This window comes from Canis lupus, chromosome 10 (genome assembly GCF_003254725.2).
Source record: "Canis lupus dingo isolate Sandy chromosome 10, ASM325472v2, whole genome shotgun sequence".
Taxonomy (NCBI): domain Eukaryota; kingdom Metazoa; phylum Chordata; class Mammalia; order Carnivora; family Canidae; genus Canis; species Canis lupus.
In genome coordinates this window covers 18,088,327-18,110,423 of record NC_064252.1, presented here as the reverse complement: position 1 = coordinate 18,110,423, position 22,097 = coordinate 18,088,327, and the positions used below count along the sequence as shown (strand labels likewise).

At 60.2% G+C, this 22,097-nt stretch overlaps 1 protein-coding gene and 1 long non-coding RNA gene across 2 annotated transcripts in view; both read right to left on the bottom strand.

Moving 5' to 3' along the window:
* Nucleotides 1-4,108: 4,108 nt before the first annotated feature.
* LOC125755878 (uncharacterized) lies at nucleotides 4,109-6,766 on the bottom strand. Its single transcript, XR_007413322.1, has 3 exons — nucleotides 6,548-6,766; nucleotides 4,601-5,395; nucleotides 4,109-4,239 (listed from the first exon to the last, which is right to left on the bottom strand). It is a non-coding gene; the product is annotated as an uncharacterized LOC125755878 (long non-coding RNA).
* A 360-nt stretch (nucleotides 6,767-7,126) lies between these two features.
* The window catches only part of BRD1 (bromodomain containing 1), a 36,330-nt gene continuing 21,359 nt past the window's right edge, over nucleotides 7,127-22,097 (bottom strand). Inside the window, 8 exon segments of the mRNA XM_025456063.3 lie at nucleotides 7,127-8,558; nucleotides 9,446-9,579; nucleotides 9,581-9,601; nucleotides 9,857-9,966; nucleotides 10,306-10,433; nucleotides 10,768-10,903; nucleotides 16,425-16,529; nucleotides 21,238-21,498. Of these exon segments, the coding sequence (XP_025311848.1) occupies nucleotides 8,375-8,558; nucleotides 9,446-9,579; nucleotides 9,581-9,601; nucleotides 9,857-9,966; nucleotides 10,306-10,433; nucleotides 10,768-10,903; nucleotides 16,425-16,529; nucleotides 21,238-21,498 (1,079 nt within the window). The 3' untranslated portion in view covers nucleotides 7,127-8,374.

The window sequence follows — 22,097 nt, the reverse complement described above, 5'->3', positions numbered from 1 at the left end:
GATTTGATAATATTTTGTTGAGGATTTTTGCATCTATGTGGATAAGGTAAGAGTTTTCTTTTCTTGTAACACCTTTGTCTGGGTAGAAGGGTAACATGGCCTCATAGAGTAAGTGGGTTTTTTTTTTAAGATTTTGTTTATTTATTCATGAGAGACACAGAGAGAGAGGCAGAGGCACAGGCAGAGGGAGAAGCAGGCTCCATGCTGGGAGCCCGATGTGGCACTCGATCCCAGGACCCCAGGGTCACACTCTGAGTCACCCAGGCGTCCTGCCTCATAGAATAAGCTACAAGGTGTTCACTCTGCTCTTATTTTTCTGGAACAAATTGTAGAAAATTGGTACAATTTCTTCCTTAAATGTCTGCTAGATCTATCAGTGAAGTCATCTGGGTCTGGTGCTCTCTGTTTCGGAAGGTTATGGATTATTGATTTGATTTCTTTAATATGTGTAGGCCTAGTCAGATTGTCTATGTCTCCTGTGTGCCCTGTGGTAGCTTGTCTTTCAAGGAATTGATCTATGTCATCAAAGTTGTCAAATTTGTGGCATGGAGTTCTTCATAACATGCCTTTATCACCCTGTTAATGTCTAGAGGATCTGTAGTGATGAACCACCTGTCCAATATTAGTAATTTCTGTATTCTCTCTCTCTCTTTTTTTTCGTTGGCCTGACTAAAGGTTTGTCAATTCTATTCATCTTTTCCAAGAACCAACTTTTAGTTTCATGGGTCTTCTCTACTGGTTTTCCATTTCCAATTTCATTAACTGCTCTGGTTTTGTTTTGTTTTGTTTTTTCTTTAAAGGTTTTATTTTTAAGTAATCTCTATGCCCAGTGTGGCACTCAAACTCATGGCCCCGAGGTCACGGGTTACACAGTCCACCAACTGAGCCACCCAGGAACCCCTCTGCTCTGTTTTTCATTGTTTTCTTCTGCTTACTTTGGGTTTAATTTGCTCTTCTTTTTCTAGTTTCCTAAGATGAAAGCCTAATTATCGATTTTAGACCTTCTTTCTTTTCTAAAATGTGCAGTCTTCTACAAATTTCCCTCTAACTGCTACTTTTTGCTATAACCCACCAATCCTGATCATTTGTATTTCCTTTCTCATTTAGTTCAAAATATCTTTAAATTTCTCTTGAGACTTTTCTTTGACCCATGTGTTATTTACTCCCCAAATATTTGAGGACTTTCCAGCTATCTTTCTCCTACTGATTTTTTTAAAAGATTTTATTTATTTATTCATGAGAATACACAGAGAGGAGAGAGAGAAGCAGAGACACAGGCAGAGGGAGAAGCAGGCTCCATGCAGGGAGCTGGATGTGGGACTCGATCCAGGGTCTCCAGGATCACACCCTGGGCTGAAGGCGGCACTAAACCACTGAGCCACCAGGGCTGCCCTCTCCTACTGATTTCTAGTTGAATTCCTAGCATCAGGAGGTTCTTTTTTTTTTTTTTTTAATTTTTATTTATTTATGATAGGCACACAGTGAGAGAGAGAGAGAGGCAGAGACACAGGCAGAGGGAGAAGCAGGCTCCATGCACCGGGAGCCCGACGTGGGATTCGATCCCGGGTCTCCAGGATCGCGCCCCGGGCCAAAGGCAGGCGCCAAACCGCTGCGCCACCCAGGGATCCCGCATCAGGAGGTTCTTAAGCGCATTAAGCGCAATATGTTGGATTGATTTCTTTTTTTTTTTTTTTTTTTTTTTTTTTTTTGGTGTTGATTTCTAAGTTTAATTCTTGTGGTCTAGAGCAAGCTTTGTGTGATCTGTAGGCTTTTGTTCAGGTATTGTCACAGCCCTGAGTGTGGTCCATCTTGGCAAACGTGCATGTGAGCTTGAGAAGAACGTGCGTTCTGCTACTGTTGGATGAAGTGGTCTACGGATGTCACTTACATCCAGTGGGTTGATGGTGTTGTTGAGTTCAGTTCTGTATTTGCAACTTCCTGCCTGCGGGTTCCGTCCACTTCTGGCAGAGGGCATGGCTGCCCCCAACTACGACAGAGGACAGGCCCATCACTCCTTGCAGCTTGGTCAGGTTTTGCCTTCTATATTCTGACCCCTGGTTGTTAGGCACATACATGTCTACGTTTGCTAGCAGGTCAGGCAGCCAATGAGGGGACGGCATGGTAGGGAGAGGCAACATGAAGAGCAAAGATCCGAAAGTGTGGCAGGCAGGGCAGAAGGGGCAGGCCAGAGGGGAAGTGTGGTTCAGGCCAGTTTGGCAAACCCGGCACAGGGTGTCTCAGCCTCTGCATCTCCAGGAGGCACATGGAGCTGTGCCCGGGGACTCAGACCCCCGGGTGGTAAGACTCGCCTGAAGGGTCTCAGCAGGCAGGTACAACACCTTTGTGTGGCCTCCTCCCCTGGAGCGTGGGTGAGGCCTGCAACTTGCTTCCAACCAAGAAACTACGGTAGCCGGGACAGTGTACGTGGCTCTGCGCCTGTGCTCAAGTTGCGCTGGCTGTGATCCCACCTTCCTGGGCTGCCCTCTCCTTGGCGGAAGGAAGCGGCCATGTGCTGGGACCAAGGGGCAGTCTCTGGCCAACAGCGTGTGAGAAGCCAAAGCCATGGTCCTGCAGCAGAAAGGACCTGAACTCTGCCAGGACTTGAGAGAGCATGGAGCCCGGCCTCCCCAGCCAAGCTCCTGACCAGACTGTGGCCACGCAAGACCTGTGCCAGGGACCCAGCTCTCGTGGACCCTGCCCACGGGAACCTGGAGGTAATAAGTGTGCGTCGCCTGAGCAGTTAGTCTGACAGCAAAGGACCCCCGCACAACTGCTCGGGCGGCTGGTGCCTAAGCCCAGGGTTCAGAGGCCGTGGCCTTGAGAAATTTCAGTGGCGTCGAGGGTGACCCAGCCAAAGCCACCAGCGGCTCGATGCATGGAGCCCCAGGAGCAGCCGGGCTGGCGTCTGAGACCTTGCGGGAAGGAAGTGGGAGGGGGGTGGGTCCGCCATCCCTGACAGTGGAACGACAGGCAGGTGTGCAGGGGTGACGGGGGGCCCTGCAGGCTGCGGTGCTCAGCTCCCCAGCCCCAGCGGGCAGTTCCCAGGGCCGCGTCCTCAGACGGGCAGTGTAAGCCTGGTGGCAAATGCCATCGACAACATGATTTAATTAAAAGATAATGACAGTGAAATCGAGAAGTGGGTCGTGTGGGGGTGACAGGCTCTGGTGGCCAATGGCGCCAACACAGCTCAAAGGTGGTGACACGAATGAAGTACGATGCACGTTGTCCGGGGAGGACAGCCGTGGCCTTCGGACACCTTCGGCCGTATCCTCCTCCCGCGTCTCCGAACTAGCTCCGGCCCCACTGCCGGTGGGTTCCAGATAAATTCGCCTCCTCTCATCAAAAGAGGATGTCACACCTTTTCGGTTAATGTGGCAACCTGGCGGGGGGACCGGAGCGACCGCCCAACCTCCCACGGGGCCCGCAGCCGAGGCGGGGGCCCACCAGCCTGGTCTTCCACCTGCCGGGGCACCACCATCCCTGGGCTGGGGGGCCATCCCCGCGAACCCTGCCGGCGGAGCTTTCTGCGGCTCGGATTTTTTATAAAATCAGCAAAAAATAAAAAATAAATTTAAAAAATCAGCAAAAGGGGCACCTGGGGGCTCAGCGGTTGAGCGCCTGCCTCTGGCTCAGGCTGTGACCCCGGGGTCCGGGATCGAGTTCTGCATCGAGTTCTGCATCAAGTTCTGCATCCCCGCAGGGAGCCTGCTTCTCCCTCTGCCTGCATCTCTGCCTCTCTCTGGGTCTCTCCTGAATAAATAAATAAGATCTTTCATAATGAAACAAAATAAGATCAGCAAAGTGTTTTCTCCCCCTTCCACCAGCCCCCAGCCCGGCCCCAGCCCCTCAGAACTTGGGTTGGAGGCGGGCAGCCCCGGGTACGGGCTCAGGCAGTGAGGGGCTAAGTCGCCGTCACTGAGCACCTGCCACCCGCGCTGGGCCACCCCCGACCCCCAGGACCCCCAGACGCCAGGCCCCCATCCGGTGAGCAGCCTTGTGCCCAAGCCAGCCTCGAGGCACAGAAGGGCCCAGCCCGCACCCAGCCATGCGGGGCTCCTGCGCCAGGAGCAGAGTGTGGGGAGGCAGCCGTGGATCCCCACCTGGGCCGGGGGGGCGGGGGGGGCCAGATCCAGCAGCCACAGCCCGGGGCTCTGGGCCCTTTGGTATTCACGCCATGGGAGGCCCGAGGAGGGCCTGGTGGGAGGCCGGTTCACTCGGGGCATCAGAGGAGTCGAGCACCTATGAACGAAAACAAACGCGCAGGTTCCCCGGGGCCGTGGGCCCGCAGCTGCAGCCAGCGCATCCGCAGCTGTGGGCTGGTGCACAACAGCGGAGGCCCGAGCGGCAGGGGACAGCGGGGGCGGCCCCCATCAGGGCACCAGATAGGCCCCTCGGCCCTGGCCGCTCAGCCTCCCACAACCACAGCTGCAGAAGGCCAAGGCCAATGGCAGGAGGGGTGGCCCCACGCAGGCTGCGGACACTGTGGAAGGTGGGTCCTGGGCTCTGGGGTGGGATGGTGCTGGGGGTGCGGTGGGGCTGAGCTGCAGCAGCCTCGACCTCGGAGCCCCGAGGCCCCGGGGCGGGGTGGGGGGGTCCTCACAGCTGTTCTGCTCCCCATCCTGAGCAGTGAGCCCCAGTCGCCTGCGCTTCCTGTCCCGTTGTCTCCCTGAGGATGACGTGCAGGGGCGCCTGGCGCTGCGGTCGCTGAGCGAGACTCTTTGCGGGCTCAGGTGGCTCCGGTTGGAGCAGCCCCGCGAGGCGGATCCTGGGCTCTCCCTAGGCCCGCGCCTCCCCCGGAGTCATGAATAAACCGTAGCCACGACGCCGCCGGAGGGACTGTAGACCCCTATCTGTTAAGGAAAAGCCCCTTTGCCGCAGTTCGAGTGGCAAACACTCCGACTGCCGTGGGCACTAGCAGGTCCAGGGGACCACACGTGCGCAGGCTTCTTAACGTCACGTTGTTAAATACGTTACTATTTTCTTTCACACTTTCCGGAAGTACAGTCATACTTAGGGGATCACTCCCACTCCGTGGTTATAGTCACCCAGTGATGTTGTTCTGGAATTTTAATTATTTCACTTGGACCCATGTGAAATTTACCTGCTGTAAAGAGAAATAAGTGTGGCCTTAAAGGGGCATAAATGTACGTTTCTGTCACGAACAGAGGACAAATCCCCGGGAAAGCTGTGTGCCCACCGGGGACCAGGCTCCCCTATCCTGACCCCGAACAGCTGTTGCAGCTCCATCCACCACGTCCACATTCCAGTCAGCGCAGCAGGAAACACAGCAGGAAAGACCTCTCCTCCTCCTTTGGAGGCCGCTTCCCCGAGTTGACACTTCACATTGGTCGCATGGTCGGTCGGGGCTCCTGGCCTCCGGGCGGCCACGGGGGACCTGCGAGGGGGCCTGGGGCTAGGGGCGGCTCTGTGGGCGTCTTGGCCACAAGCGCTTCCCTGCCCACCCCAAGTGGAGACCCCAGAGCACATGAATCAGGGGTGGGAGTTCCTGGAGGAGGCACAACCTGGAGGGGGCACAGGGATCCGGTCAGCCGTGGGGAGACCCTGAGCTCCGCCCACTGAGCTGGGGGGGCCTGGCCAGGGTCCAGGAGGGCGGAGGCCGGGGGGCTCTGTCTACACCACCTTGGACACCCCGCAGAGGAGCCGGGCTGTGGTTGGCTCCCTCACACTTGGAGCAGAGCCTCGCCGCCTGGCGAGGACATGCTGCCTGACCCCTGGGTGCCCAGTATCCCCCAGTCTCCCCTGGTGCCCCCAGTGTCCCCCGGTGTCCCCCCGTCCCCGTGTCCCCCAGCATCCCCCCGTGTCCCCTGGTGACCCCGTGTCCCCCAGTGCCCCCCAGTGTCCATGTCCCCTGGTGCCCCCTGGTGTCTCCCAGTGTCCCCCATGTCCCCCGGTGCCCCCCACTGCTCCTCGGTGTCCCCCATGTCTCCTGGTGCCGTGTCCCCCAGTGTCCATGTCCCCCAGTGCCCCGTGTGCCCCCCGGTGCCCCCCAGTGTCCCCCGGTGCCCCCCGGTGTCCCCCGTGTCCCCCGGTGCCCCGTGTCCCCCGGTGCCCCCAGTGCCCTCCAGTGTCCACTGGGCAACCCGAAGACCACAGAACCCGACACCGGATTTACTGCAGGGGGAAGAGAGCGGGCGGCGGGCACGCAAGGCGGGGGGACCCGCACCTGCCCCAGGCTGCCAGCCTCCAGTCAGCCTGTGCTGGGCCCTCGATGCCCCCAGCTGTCCCCTCCCTGCGACCCCCTGTGCACCAAAGCTCCCGGAGGCTTGCGGGCCTGTCAGCAGCCCTGCCCGCATGGGGACTGCCTCCGGGACAAGGGGCACGGGCGTGGGGCGGGCGGAGCAGGGAGGCCCGGGGCTGCCGCCTGGACACTCCACCGTGACCCAGAGCCCACGGGCCCACGCAGGCACCCTGCCTTAAGTAGTCTGCACTTGGGCCCAGGAAATCCATTGAACTGGCAAAGCCCCTTCCTTGTGGATTCAAGTGCCCTCCAGCCCTGGGGAAGCCCCCACCCCGCGGCCCCCCTCACCTCTCGGAGTGAGGCCTGAGGTAGGAACAGGCAAGCCTTGGACTCCAGGAGGACGGAGGGGCGACTCCTGGACACGGCTTCATACGTCGTGGAACATCTCAAGAAAGGATAAAGGCCAAGCCACAGGCGACCGGGACCCTTGGGGGGTGCAGGGCCCTGGAGATGCGGGGTGTCCTGGGCCGTTGGGGAGGGGGCAGGCGAGGCTGATCCACCTCCCGGGCGCAGGGCCCAGCGTGCTCCCGGGGTGCGGACAGTCGGTGCCCACGCCCACAGCCCAGGCAAGCACGGGCCCTTCCGGGAGGCAACCCACCAGGGGCCAGCGCCTCCTCATCGCCCGTCAGGCCCAGGGGCAGGGGCACGGCTGCTTGGGCAGGAACCAGCCGCCCTGCCCTGTCCCCGCAGCGTGAGCATGAGCAGCCTCCCCGTGGCCCCGCACCCCCCAGGGGACCCGCCTGTCGTGGCTCCTGGCTCCTCCGCCACCGCATCCTCGCCACCGCATCCTCGCCCGCGACGTCCCGGCCCGAGGGCTGGTGGGCCTGGGGGGCCACGGCACATACAAAGCGTCCGTCAGACACAGGACAAGCTATCAAAGGAAGACGTTTTATTTTCAAGTTTCTATGGAGATGTTACAAACAATGGAGACTGAAGGGGGAAAAAAAACATTTAAAAATTTTAAAACTACCAGCTTAAAATAAAAATATGATTAGGTAAAATAATAAATAATGCCATCCCATGACAACTTTAAGATGAAGGCATGTCCTGTGCCTGGATGAGCCGGCGGGACAGGCTGCCGTGAGCCCGCCCAGCACCCGAGTGAGGGAGGAATGAAGTGGCCACACCGTCCAAATCTTGACTTTATTTTTTAATATAAAAACCGCATTTTTGGAAACCCACCCTACCTTTTCCCCTAACATAATGCTTTACCTCTTAAAAATAAAAATAAAGTACTAATTCTATATACATCACATGTACCATACAAAAATGTATCCAAAGTTTCTATTGCTACCAAAGTGTTCTAAATTAAAACAAGTTACAGAAAGCCCCCATTGTAAACAAAAGATTACAAGTTACAAAATCAAAGAACACACTGCCAGAGTCATTTACACAACAAGCAACACATCCTGCTCCCAAAGCAAGTTGGATCTTTATGTGCCCGTATAAAAATGCATATCAATATACTTCTGCAAATTTATTTTTCATTATAAAGCAAATGAATACACTTTCTACAATAAATAATCCGCTGGGAGGCACACCCGTGGAAGGCTAGGGCAGGCGGGCGGAGGCTGGAGGCAGACGGGGAGGACGGCGACACCCGGAGGAGGCGCCTGCCCCGGCCCTCACGGGGGGCGGCGGAGTGTTTTTTGGTGATTTGCAAGTGATGTACACAGCATAAATTTATTCTCCACCTCTTTCCACAAAGTACCATCAAAATAATGTCATTTTCTTTCTTAAAATACACATTTGTCATTGTAAATTTACATCCCGTCTTATTAAATAGTGGTACTCCGTGTAAAGAGTATGATTTACAAAATTATTAAACATTCAAAAGTCTTTAAAAAAAAGCTACAGATCAAAGAAAGTGACGCGGGCAGACCTTCCGGCACGGCCTGTGACGGACACAGATAGAGCCGGGGACACGACCGCACCATTCACAGAGCGCCCAGACGGGGATGGTTTCACAGAGAACGTGGAAATAAAACCTGCCCTCCCGGGGGAGGAAGAAGGAAAGAACCAGGCCCGGAAATCAGAATAAGTTAAGTCTGGAACGATATACACGCATGTACAGCTTATCCCCACTACGGACAAGGCCACGGGGGGGCGGGCAGGTCAGTCGATATCACTGAGGTCGCTGCTGGGCTCCCCGTGCACGCGGCTCAGGTGGCTCATGGCGCGGTCGAAGGCGACTCTCACAGCTTTCCTGATGCTGGAGTTCCGCCCCTCCATCATCTTCAGTTTGTCTATGGTCTCGTCCATGCCGAGAGGCACCATTTTGGACTTGGGGAGCCATTGCCTTTGGAAAAGTGAAAAGACAGGAACCGTGAGCAATGCTCCCTGGAGGCGCTTCACGCGGCAGCCCGGCAGCTCCCAGGGGTGGACAGGCGGCGGACACGAGGTGCTCCAGGGAGGCCCGACGTGGGGCCTCAGGGACGGGGGGACATACAAGCCACCGCCACCTCCCCTCCACGACCCTGACCTGGGGCCGCCGCTTTCCAGCAGCAGCAGCGCTCGGACAGCCCAGTGAGCACAGACACGGGCTTACACGCCCATGCATGTGCACGTGCACATGGGACACAGCATGCACTGTCACGCGGTGAGCAGGCCAACCAGCCCTCGGACGGCACACGGGGGCCTGAGCCTCCACAGGGTGAGGAGGCGCTCACGGCCGCACAACCAGTCCAGCAGCACCTGCCAACGCTGGCGGTGCCCGCACCTCCTAGCCCGGCCCTGCACAGCGCCTCCGCACCACGGAGCCCCTGGTCGGTACAGGAGCTCTCCGGGCAGAGAAGGGCCAAGGGCACAGCTCCTCGCGCGTGCAAACACCAACACGCACCTCCGGAGGGCTCGGGGACAGCCCACATCGTGGGCTCTGAGGCAGGGAGAGCCTCCGGGCAGAGCTCAGGGGTCTGGGAGCTGATGCCCGAGTGCCCCACCTGGACCCACAATAGGTAAGGAAGGAAGCAGCAAGGCCTGGAGAGCTGGCAGAGCGAGATCGGGCCAGGTGCTGGGCACTGGGCGGTCAGCCCGGTGCCCTCGGGCCTGGGCCACCCGCAGAAGTCCAGCAGGACACAGGAATGCAGCCCTGACAGCCAGGCCGCTCACATGCATCTCTGTGCACGCGGAGCCCCACATGCCATCAGGGCATCCCTGTCCCTGTGCAGCCCAGGAACCCGCACTCACCAGCTTCTCTTGTTGTCGAAGAACAGAACCAGGAACAGCTTCTCATCAGCCTTGGTCTGCATGTGCTCGCCTATCTTCAGCACGTCCAGCGGCGGGGCCGGGATGGTGACCCCGTTGTGGTGGCCAGGCACACGCTGGCATCTTGGGGTCAATGATCTGTCAAGGGAGAACACGTGCGGGTCACGTGTGAGAGCCCCCCCCACCCCCCGCTTACACCCTGGAGCACTGTCCTCCGGCCCCCACCTGAGGGGGCTTTCGAAGGAGCTTTCCCAACATCCTGACACCTGCGTGCATGTCCCTCAGCAGGTGCTCACGGGACACCTGGCCCCAGGCCCCAGGGTCACACGGCTCTGTGCCCTGATCCCCACGGGGCAGCCCCCAGGGCCCCACACCCGCCGCCCTGAGGCTCACCAGGGCCGGGTAGGAGGGATAGCCACTGCACTTGGCCCACACGACTTTCAGAGGCTCGAGCACGGAGGCCGCGGCATCGGTGGAAATCCACATGCTGTTCTGACCGACCTCTGCACAGGGAAGGAAGCACGAAAAGTTAGGAGAGTGGGGCACCGTGCGGCCTGAGGCCACCCCTGCAGGAGTCCCAGAGGGTCCCTCACGGTCCTCTAGAGGCCGGAACCCGGGGAGCCCACGCGAGGCTGCAAATCACAGAGGAAGCCACGAGGGGCAGCCTCCGCGGAGTCCGATGGCCAGGGAACCTTGGGAAGGGACCATCCACACAACAGACGACACATGCAGGACGAAGTGTCCCTGTGTGTGGGGAGCCACCCGACACCTTAGGGATGGAGGCCGGCCGCACCGGGGTCCCGGCGCACTGCCCTGCGGAGGAGGATGGGGCCCCAACTCACCCGCTGCGATCCTGGCCGCTTTGGCATAGTTCCCGTTCTCAATGCAGGAGATCAGCTCGCTGCGGTCCTCCAGCGTGTGCCTGCGCACCAGGGCGGGCTTGCCCCGGCCACACTTGGGTGCACTGAAGCTGCAGGACGGAAAGCATAACTCGGTCAGAAAGCACTCCGGGCCCTCGGCTCCGCCCGGTGACCAAAACCAGGATGCGCAGGGGCCTGTTACAAAGGGGTCTCCACAGGGCAGATGGCGGGGCTGCACCGGTCACCCCCAAATCAGGACAGAACTTTGGCGGGAAAAAACAGTAACTGTAACCACATATCCAAAACCTGTTCATGTTTTACGAATGATTCTACTTCCCATTTTCAGGTAAACGTCACAGAGCACAGGACAGGGCCCCTGAAGAGCAGGACAGATCATCCCCGGTGGGGGCGGCGGGGACAGGCCAGCTCGCGGGGTGTGCCCACCTCGAGTCGCAGAGCGGGCTGCTGCTGGACGAGATGCTAGACTCCGAGGCGCAGCGTCGTCGGGGTGCAGCTCTCCTTCCAGGGGTGCCACCCAGCTCCTGCTCACTCCGTGCGCCCCCAAAGCCATTGGTGAGACCTGCGACACAGGCACACGGACCCCTCAGTCCCATGCTGCAGCAGAGCCGTCCCCATCCGAGGCCATGCCCGCGCCCTCACCCCCGCAGCACCCACGACGCGGGACATACGGCAGCGCTTCCCGAGGGACACGAGGGCACCAGCACCAGCAGCTCCTCCCCAGCACGGGGCTCAGCAAGGTGCCTCCCTTGGAATAGCAACTGCACCAGCTCCCCAAGGCAAAGCCGGGGGCACCCAGCTCCTCCCTCCCAGATCAAAGGGTCTGCGCACCCGAAGCCCCCGCCCTGGGGCCAAGCCATCAGGAGGAGACCCCTCGCCGGGAACGGGGCCGCACGTGGGAGCCTCCATGGGGCTGAGGTCGCAGGAAACGCACGCACCTCAGAAACACTCGAGATGCTTGAAACCAGAACACAGGCTCTGCAGCCCAGGCCCCGGCCCCGAACCACGGGCACGGCGCACACGGCCGGGGCAGCCAGAAGCCACCGGGGGTGGCAGCTCTCAGATTTTCAAGAACAAAACACAATTCATCTACAATCACGGCAACTCTCAGAGCCAGACTCGTCTCCCGAAGCCCGACATCCCTGACGCCATGACAGGACGGGCCACGCTGCCCCCTCTTGGTGCGACGCCCGCAGGGTCAGGCCCATTTTTCTTCCCAGAAAAAATCTCAATCCTGCGCTTAAAAAAATACTCAACCGGGTTCTTTACAAGTGTGTCTGGAGGAGCGGCCCAGACTACAGGGCTCCCTCACCTGCTTTAACACGTGTTTTCTCAGCGGCAGAGCCACATTACGCGAGCACGGGGAGGACGCTGGTGGCTACGACATGAACGCACACAGGGCGGGTGGCTGTGCCGCCCAGCCCACAGAGTGAGACCACACGTTCTCAACTCTGTTCATGAGACGTCGGGCTCTGTTTCTGAGGGACTCGGCACCACTGGCTCTAAAGAGAAACTGGGTGTTTTCACTGTGGACGGAACCCCCGCGTCACAGCCACAGCTGTGGTGACGGCATCCGGACGTCTGTGGCTCCATCGCGTCCCGCAGCCGAGGGGTTGAGACCACCGGCCAGCAAGTCAGGACGGCAGCAGCACCCAGGGACCCCAAAGCCACCAGGTCCCAGGAGGCACCGAAGGCAGCAGAGACCCCAACTCAGAGACAGCTGGCCCCACCCAGCCCAAAGGACAGAAGGACAGAGGACCCAGGTCTGAGAAGGGGGCCACAGTCCCGCAGGCGCGCGTCCAGGACCCAGCAGTGAGGCCACCAGGCCACCGCCTGCGCCCTCAGGGGAAGCCCTAGGACATCATCCAACTGGCCCTGTGGCAACAGTCCAAGCCACAAGGTCGTGCCGCCACAAAGCCGCTCGGTGCGGGGCCTGCGTGGAGCCGGGCTGTGCCCCTGGATGGCCTCACGTGGGCACCTGCCCACCTCGACCTCCAGGCGCTGCGCCTTGCCCGGCAGCCAGGCTATGATGCTCGGAGAAGCAAGCACAGAGCATATGGCGCCCGTCCCGGACTGTCCCGGGAAGAGGGCACACAGCCCCGCCGCCTATGCACACACATCCAGGGAGGAAGTAAACGCAGCCCCCGCGGCCCCAAAACACACAGCCAGGCCGCCCACCGAAGCCCTGCTCTCCAAGTGATGCTAGGAGGAAGGACGAAAATGTGGGGTGCTGAGAAAGGAGCGAGCTCGTCTCCGTCGACCTCCCTGGGGACTTAGAAGACCCGCGCCCATCTATTACCCAGGAAATGTCACCCAACGCCCGTGGACTCACACGCACGACAGACCAGCCCACCAGCAGGAAACCGCCGGGCCCAGGGCTCCAGCCTGCACACCCACGGCCCCTCCGCGCCCTCCCCGGCACGCCCGCCGGCTGCTGCGGCCCACGGAGCCCACCCGCCCAGCCCGGGACACCTGCAAGGACCTGCTGGGACACCAGGTTTGGGGTCTGCACAGAGAGGGGCCCTGCGAGCCCCTCACGAACGGCACGCGTCCATCAGGCACCTGAACTCCTAGCAAAAACCATGCACGCAAGAGCCCTCGGCAACTACTTCAGGGAGAAGACGTTTTGTCAACGCTGGAAGTTAGGTCTGCTTGCCACAACACACAAAACACAAGATGGCCATGTGGAAAAGGCAGGCACCCTCCAGCGGGAGGCACCCAGGACTCTGGCCCCCATCTCTGCCTCCACAGGCGTGACACCCTGGGCAAACCTGGGCCTGGTGGGGAGGGTGTTCAAGGGGCCTCCCGGGAGGGCCGTTCAACAGTGGCCGAGGCAAAGCCCCCCAGAAGCTTCCTGAGCCGCTAGCTCCGCTGTGAACAGCTCACACCCACCAGCCAGCGGGATGCCCGGCGCTCCCCCGGGGTGCAGCTTCGGCCTGGCACCTGCAAGCGGCTGAGCAAGCATGGTGGGCCTGCTCCCCACCCCCCACAGGACACACGGGTGGACGCCAGTGCTCTGCCTGCCCCCGCCCAGGCTGCCAGCCAGCTCCCCAGGCTGACCATCGGCCGCGTGACGTGGGACCAGCTTCAGAGGCTGCTGGGCACAGTGACTGCACTCAGCCTCAAGTGCTAGGGCCACCCGTTCTTTTTGTTTACATGTTTTTATTTGTCCTGTTGGCAATAAAATTGCATTTTGGGGGTGATTTTTCAACCTTTCCATAAAAACACAGTAAGCAGGATCCCAGGACCCTGCTGCTGTTGCCTAGGCCGGCTCCTCGAAGCGGCGGTGACGGGAAAGGCTGCCACGGAGGAGCCGCCTCCAGGCCCCCGGGTTTGATTCCTGCTCGTGCCGACATTCCACATGGTGACCAGAGACAGAGCTGCCCTCTGGGCACGGCAGGAAGTAAGGGAAGGAGAAGGGGAGAAAGGACACCAGCCAGAAACCCAGGAAAGAAAGAGGCAACAAGCGAGGGGAGGCAGAGGCATTCGCGCATCTTCCAGCTGCGCCCGCGCCCGACCCACAACCGCTGGTCCCTTCAGGCCAGTTCTGTGCCTGCTGAAGGCAGGATCGGAATCTCCGTCCACGTCGCTGGAGGCACCGCAGGCTCTAAGGCCGCCCTCGGCATCGTTCACACCTACCCACGGGGTCAGGGCGGGCGGAGGAGGCGTCCCTGCCAGCGGCAGCCAGCTCAGGGAGGGGCAGCGGGCAGCCGTCCAGCACCTGCGCCGATCCTCCGCGGGCTGGGGGGGGTGTGTTTGGAAGATGACTGAACGACGTTTGCAGCGTCCTCCACAAGAATTACGTGAACCCCAGGGATGCAGTGATCTTTCTGCGTTCCAAAGCCAGCGTTTAGCAGAGCTCCAGTCCAAGTCGAGCAAGAGAAAAGAGTTAGGATCCAAAGACCGAACCACCCAGCATGTTAGTAGTTACACTGAGAACCTGGAAAACAGCGAAAAAGCCATTTAGTCTGACTGGGGGGCCAGACTGGCCTCCAACCTGAGCCTGAGGATGGACACGGCCCCCTCTCAGTCCGTCTTTCTCGGTCTCTCACTCTGTCTCTGGGTCTCTTTGTGTCTGTTTCTCTCTCTCTCCATCTCTCAGTCTCTGTGTCTATCTCTGTCTCTCACTCTGTGTCTCTGCCTATCTCTTGGGTCTCTCTTTGTTACCTTGTCTGTCTCTCACAATCAGTCTCTGTTTATCTTTCAGTCTACATCTGTCTCTCTCTGTATCTCTCTGTCTCTCTCTGCATTTCTATCTCTGTCTTTCTCTATCTCTGTGTCTCTGTGTCTCTCACGCGCATGCAGCAGGCGTCGCAAGAGCAGAGGCCAGGAGCTGCTCGTGCCGGGAACAGCGAGCGTCGCGGAGGACGAAGCGAGAGGACAGAGCGGCTCGGGGCCCTGACCCCGGCCTGCCGCGACCCGCAGCTCAGAGCAGGGAGGCCCGGGACCGAGCGTCTCCACGTGAATGGGTACGTGGGAGCCTTGCAGCGGGCAGTGTGACCCAGGAAAACCCCTACAAGGCGGAGCACGCGGATGAATCTTTGGGAAAAGCGAAGGCTGAGAATAGTTCGAGTCCTCAGAGGCGAGCCCGCCCTCAGGCGAGCGATCCAGGGCGTGCGGAGAGCGCCGGGAGCCAGGCTGAGGTGGAGCCAGAGGGGGCGCCGGGCCCCCTGCCCGGGTGCTGAGCAGGTCCCGGCGCTACCAGGACTCCCGGGCCGCCCCGGGCGGCGTCGGGGCTCGTCACGCATCCACCGTATCTACTGCCACTCTGGAACAAGAAAGCAAACACCCCGTCAGTGCCGCCCCGGCTGCTCTCAGAAGCTCCTGCAGCCCTCGCGCCAGCGCCGGACACCTGCACGGCCTGCCTGCACACGCGGGACGCGGGGCACGCTCCTCCCCACGAGGGCCATGGTGCGCAACAGGCCCCTGAAAGCACCATCACCGGGCTGGGGGCAGCCTCCCTGGCGGTGGGAGCCCCGCCTAGACAGACGGCCACCAGGGCCCGCGGAGCACCCTCTGATGCGGCCAGGGCCTGCAGAGCCCTGAGGGCATCCAAGCGCCCACGGCCCGGGGCCAACGGCACGACGCGCTCCGGCTCACCTCCCCACGCGGGTACCGGACTCGGCGCACGCCCACGACACGCGCACAGACTGTCCTGAGCCCGCAGAGACAGCCGTGAGGGTAGCCTCGGGAGACCCGCAAGCACTGCCACGAGCTCCATCGACGGCCTACGAAACGCGCGTGCAGCTTCCCGCAACTCAGAGACGAGAAAAGGCTCTAACCCACCCACACATCCGCAAACAGAGCTGCTACGAGATCAACACGACGTATTGAGAGCTTCCCACATGAAAATACGACTCGTCAGAAGTCATCCAGGCAGCCAGAGGGACGAAGGTGGGCCGCGGCGCAGGGCACACAGGGTGGGGCAGCAGATGGGTTCCCCGGCTGGAGCACAGGTGCCCCGTGCGCCAACTCGCACGGCCCTCGGCACAGACGCCAGCACAGACACCGCCCCGGGCCTCCGCCGGCTGCCAGCACAAGGGACACACCCCTTCGGTCACACTGCCCAGGGGCGGCATTGGGGGCACCACCACAGGCACAACCAGGGGGCCGAACCATGGTGCCACCTAGCGGGCACTTGCCTCCTCGGCTGTCACCCGGAGGCCAACAGGCCGCCTCCCGCAAGCCGCGGGGGGCGAGCGCCACGACACGTGAACGGGAGCCTCCAGCAAATGAACCGGGCACAAGGACAAAAGCCCGGCAGGTGCGCTCAGCCACTCAGGAAGTCACCCCACTACACACGGCCACAGCCCCACAGGACGGCGAGGGGACGTCACAACGCCCTCTGATTACAGCCCAAAGTGGTGCCGCGGCCCCAGACAGACCCCTGTGTATGTCCTGGGACACACGGCGGGCGCGACACAACCCCACCGGGCCCCCGTCCCCCCGCGATGGTGCCACCTCCACAGGCAGGCCACCGCGGCCCCTGGACGGTCCACCGTGCACTGCAGCGGCGGGGGGCACTGCCCGGCGGCTCCACCAACACCCCTGGAAGAGAGAACGCGGCGCTCCGTGGCATTTACCTGTGTCCAGGCGCTTTCCCGGGGACCCCTCCTCCACCTCAGAGTCGCCGCAGGTGCTCCGCGACCTTTTTCTTGGCTGCAGAAGAGTCTCCAACCTCGGAAGGACTACAGACAAAAAGGTTTTGGTCCCTAGCTGAGGAGAAGTTGGCTGGGTTTCAGTGTTCTTGGCAGACTTTGGGGGGCTTACACTTTTCGATTTGCAGAAGAGAACAGAAGTGCGTCTGTTTACATCGCTTGCTGGCTCCGCCACCGCGGAGGCCGCCGCCGCCGGCGCATCGCCACTACTGGCGAGGGTGGGCTCTGGAGGGTGTCCGATTACCAGTGCGCTCTGAGTGCAAGTGCTATGTGATTCATTATCAAATGTGACTCTTTTGAATAGTTTACTCTGCTCTGGGTTGAGTTCTACTGGTTTGAGGGTTGGTGGTTCTGAATTAGTCTCCGAGTTTGAAGGAAGAGGTAATGCATCTGATGGTTCAAGTTTAGGGGGAGATTTATCTCCTGAAAAAATTATAAATAAAGTGATTTTTGAAAACTGATAATTATAAAATCTATTATAAAACTTACTATAAATGTGAAGTCCACCAAAACACTAATTCAATTAAGGAAACAAAGCATCACACATACTGTCTGCAAGCAGTGAGAGGCCGCAGCGGGCCGTCAGGCTACACTGTGTGCGCTGCCCTAACACCGAAGACGGGGTGGCCTGGTGCCCGGGCTCCAGGTGTGCACGTGTATCACGTTACCCTGCCAACGGCTGTTGAGGATTCCCTCCACATACGCCAAAACTAGCACATCATTCGACTTTAGGAGCATCTCTACAGTCGACACTTCACTTACCTTGAGTAAGAGACACGTCTCACATAACCAGGAGGCTAACGGGCACCCCACGCGCTCCTGACCTGGGCCACGTGGTCAGCAAGCAGGGGACACGAGCACGTAAATCACTCCTCTGACCAGGCTGTGCCCGCCTGAGGCGCGACCCTCACGGGACCAGGAAAACCTCCCTTCCAGGCCCCAGACCGGCTACCCTCCACGCCACGCTCTGAACGCCCATAAAGTACGTTCTTTTTCCTAAATCTGACTTTAAAAATAAAAACAGTCTTTGGAAAACTACCTTTGCCTCGTAATTTAAAAAGCTTCTTAAAACCATTCATATCAAAACAAGAAGTCTGAAGAGCCACGAGCAGGGCTTTACCCCAGGGCCAGGGAGGAGGCCGGCCCCCAGGCACCAAGCGGGCAGCGGCGCAGCCCCCGGACAGGCCTCTGCTTGGGCTGCGACACGCGGGAGATCAAGCCAGGACGAGCGGTTTACGTGATCCGAGAGGGTACCCGTCCTCTCTACGCACACTTCTCATTAAAGCTGCAAATTGCCCCAAAAGCAGGCAGTACCAGTAACTCCAGTTGTTCTGAAAGCGGAAAGCTACAGCTGCTGTGCCCCCTCCCGTCTCAGAACCACGTCCTGAGGAACCTGCCCGAGGGGCCCTGCTCGGACTCAGCAGGTCACAGCAGGACCCGAGCCCCTCTGTGCACCGCCCCAGCGGGTCCCCGGGCATCCGAGCTGCGGACACAGTGGCCAACGCCAGGCGGGGCTCTGCATGCTCGGGCCCCGTGTCCTCCCAGGCAGCACCTGCGGCCAGCACGGAGGAATCACCGCGGGCCCTCCCCCAGCGAGCGCCCCGGCTCACCTCTGGCCTCTCTCCTGGGCCTCACGCCAGGCTCCCACCCTGACCCCGCACCAGCGGTCCTGCCCCCACCTCTGCCCTGGCCAGGTGGGCGTCACCAACACGGGGGTGGCCACGAGGGCCAGCAGGGCGCAAGGGAGCCCTCCGTCCCCACGCACCCACCCGCGCCTCACCAGACACAAAGGCAAAGATGTGCCTGCAGGGGCCTCCTCTCCCTGCACCTACCCTGCACTGCTGCGTTCGGCCCAGACAGCTCACGGGAGTACTGGGGAGGTGCGCGGGGCACGAAGCACCGCCGCCAGCCGGGCACCACGTGGGCTGCCAACCCTGGGCCTGGCGAGCCCCACGGCTGCACCTCTGCGCCCGGCCGCACCCTGGGCCGACCCCACACCACAAGCTAACGCACAAACACAAACACTCGCTGCCACTAACAATGACGGCATCGAGCCGCACGCGAGCCATGCTCGACTCCCTTCTGGAATAAGCCCTGTTCACGTAAATACCAACGTCCCAAATTCCTACTTCTTCCTTCATAAGAGCAAAGCAGTTCCCACCAGGAGCCTGTTTCACACTAGCTGCTCTGGAAATTCTAAAGATGCACTTGTGGCTGCAGAGAGGCCGCTCGCCAGCTATCCGACGAGACCCATACACCCCAGAGCGCGGGAGCTCGGAGGCTCCGGCGTGGGGCCCTGGCCTCCCGTGACCCTGACCACAGGCTGTCTCACCACCACCCGGCCTCAGGCTTCCTCACCTCATCCTCAAGAGAGAGAGCGACAGACGCACGTGCTCCCCAAGAGCCCTCTTATAAACATGACCGGTCCTCGCACGCTCCCACGTGCCATGCGGGGGAAGCAGGACCCCGCAAGCCGCAAACCCGCTCCTGTGCGGACTCGGATACAAATCACAATAGGCCTGAGGGAGCCTGAGAGAGCCTGAGGGAGCCTTCGGGAAGAGAAAGGCACAATCTTGAAACACGAGGACAGGGCCCAAAGCACAGCTGGAGTCCCAGAGAGGACATGAAAGCCCTGGGCTCGCAGTCCTCCCAAAGCCACCTGTCTTCGCTACCCTGCGCCCATCAGGCACCCGGGACCACGCTCTGGGAAGAGGCAGAGACCGAAGCGCCCGCGCTAGAACACCTGCAGCGCTGACACAGAGCTGAGGAGGAGCGCAGGACCCCCCAGAGGAGGGCACCTCAGCAGGCCCAACCCCATCAGAACCCCCAAGGTGACAACACAGACGGGTGCCCAGGTGACAGGATCACCTCGCAGCCCCACGCCCTCATCTTTCAGAGTACTCTCAGTGCTCGTCCCGTGACCAGGATCATGAGATCCCCTTTCTACGCCAGCTCCCAGAGCGTCTGCTCCTGGCTGTCCCCTCCAGCCTTGCAGGAGAACACCCCACCCCACGTGGAGGTCCCGCTGCTGTCCGCGGCCTCCCCGAAGCCTGCCTTCTCCCCGCCTGCACTGCCCACTGGCCGCCAGGGCGCTGTTCTCTCCACGAGGACTCCAGCCCGTCTTTGTCACATGTCCCTGCACTCTTCCTTCAAGAAGACCCCAGCGCCACAGGGCAGCACATGTGGGCTGGGGGGCGGGGGGTGCCCGCCTGCTGGGGGGATCTGAGCTGTGCAGCAAGACGGCTGGGTCGATGGGGAAGATGCGGCCTCCAGACACGCCCCATCACGCCCCTCATGACCCGGAATGACCGGTTCACAAGCTTTGACCACTCTCTTTTCAGGGCAAGTAACAGTGTTTTCCTACGAAGACAGATTAGCTCAGCCAGAGCAACAGCTCAGGCCGCAGGAGCGACCTGGATGGGACGAAGGTGGGCACCCCACTCCAGGGATAACGGCCGGGGCCACCAGCATCCAGGCCTACAGGAGAGCTGCTCTTCGGGACAGAACTGCCCCGGGGCGCCCATGTGGCTCAGTCAGACAAGCGTCCGACTCTCGTTGGGCTCAGGTCATGACTGCAGGGTCCTGAGATGGAGCACCAGGCCGGGCTCCACGATGGGCGTGAAACCTGCCTGAAGTTGTCTCCTGGCTCCTGGCTGCAGAAGGCAGCCTCCCCTCTGCTCCATGGACACACTGTAGCTCCTATCCCCCAAGAGGGAGCTTCTGGAGTCTGCATCCCACACCAGGGGGCCTAGACAAAGGCACAGTGAACTGAAACCAGGCAGGCAGAGAATGAGGGCAAGCTGCCTGCACAAGAGGTCACCTCCCAGGAGAAACAGAGGCTCGAGGGCTGCAGCTCATCCCCACCAGCCGCCTCATGCAACAGGGTCGGCAGGAACAGTGAATCAGGAGGACCGCTCGGGTGTACAGGGCCCGTGGAGTGTCCACACCAGGACACCGCAGGGCCGCCCGCTGCTGCAGGTGCCCCCAGTACAGTCCAGACTGCAAGCCAAAGTGCCCGCGGCGTGGCCCTGGGGAGCCCGACTATACCTTCTTCTCTCCTGTAAAACTAAAATGTGTAGACTCTCTGCTAAAAGTAAGAGATCGGAAGAGGGGGCAGCATCTTCTACGAGGTTCCACATGCTCCAACAATGGGGCTGCCGTTCTCCCCTGACAGTCCCTGTCCTGAGCACAAAGCCCGCCACCTGCAGCCACCTGAGGCCAGCACCAGCACGGCACTTCCCTGGGGTTCCCACTGGGCGGGTGGGTTTCTCCTCGTTTACGTCCTACACACAGAGACACGGCTGATGACCAGCTCTCCTCCCAGACACATGTCCCAGGGAAGATCGGCAGCTCCCATCCTGTGCTGTGACGTGTCGGGAGGCCCACGAAGCAGCTCCAGGTCTGACCCCTGCTCCCTGGTGATAGCATGTGCGTCACCTTCCACCCTATCAGAGGAGTGTTCCAGCAACAGTGGCATCACGGCCCTTTCAACAGCAGGTGTGACCAACAGAACCATCCCTCTTGTCACAGAAGCCACCTCTACTCTTCACTCTAGACAATGTACAAGGTCTATGCTACCCTTTTTAAATAGTGTTTCATTAACTAGTTTAAGGAAAAAAAGCCTTATTCTGCATCTTAAACCTTGTGCCTGTTTAAGCGGCGCCAACCGTACCAGGAAACAGAAGCCCGGTGGGGGCTCCCGGGGGTCAGTGAGGACAGACATTGAGCATGTGCTTACCTTCCTCCCCCGTCTCCTGCCCCAGCTGAGCACCTTCCTCTTCAAAGCTTCCAATACCTGATTCCGCGGGCGGGGGCTGGCTGTGCTGCTGGCTCAGTTTGTTTCGAAGGACAGCAATCTCCTTTTTCAGGAGCTTGGCCCGCTTGCTCCGAGACCCGCTGGACTTCATGGCACACGTGAGGTCCAGTTTGTCCAGCAGCTCTCTCAGCTGCTCCTCCAGGACCATGTGGGCCCTGTTGGCCGGGTTCAGCAACCTGTCCACTGAAGCCAAAGGATACTTCGTCAGTCATCAACCATGGCGGTGCCCCCCGTGGTGCCCCCGAAACCACCTGACCGGCACGGGCCCCGCCCGCGGGAGCCCCAAATGCCCCTCCAACGCTCACGCCACACCCACGACCGGCTGCAGCCACAGGGACACGAGCTTTCACCCCTGGGCATCCAGACGCTCCTAGAGGAAAGCTTCTAGGTCCACGGCTGGCCGGCCAGGCGCACGGGGACACAGCACACTGAGGGAGGGCTAGCGCCTCTCCTGGTGCACGCCCAAACCAAGCCCTCCAGTGAAGACCAGAAGCCGGGTCAGAAGAAGGCCCAAGAGGACGACCCCACCCACTTCCCCGACCTGTGCAGACAGGGGCCGGGGCCAACCCACGTCCGCGCTGGCCTCTAGACCCAGACCGCCACCTGGCTCTACAGCGACAGGCCACACAACACACAGGTCACTCTCAACTTCAGGCGTATTTAATACAAAAATCCCTAGCAACTTTAATTTCAGCAAAACAAGATAATAAAACACAAATTACCTGAAGTTAGTGAAAGGTGACTAAGAAAAAAACCAGTCTTTAGAGCTAAAATAAAGCTGG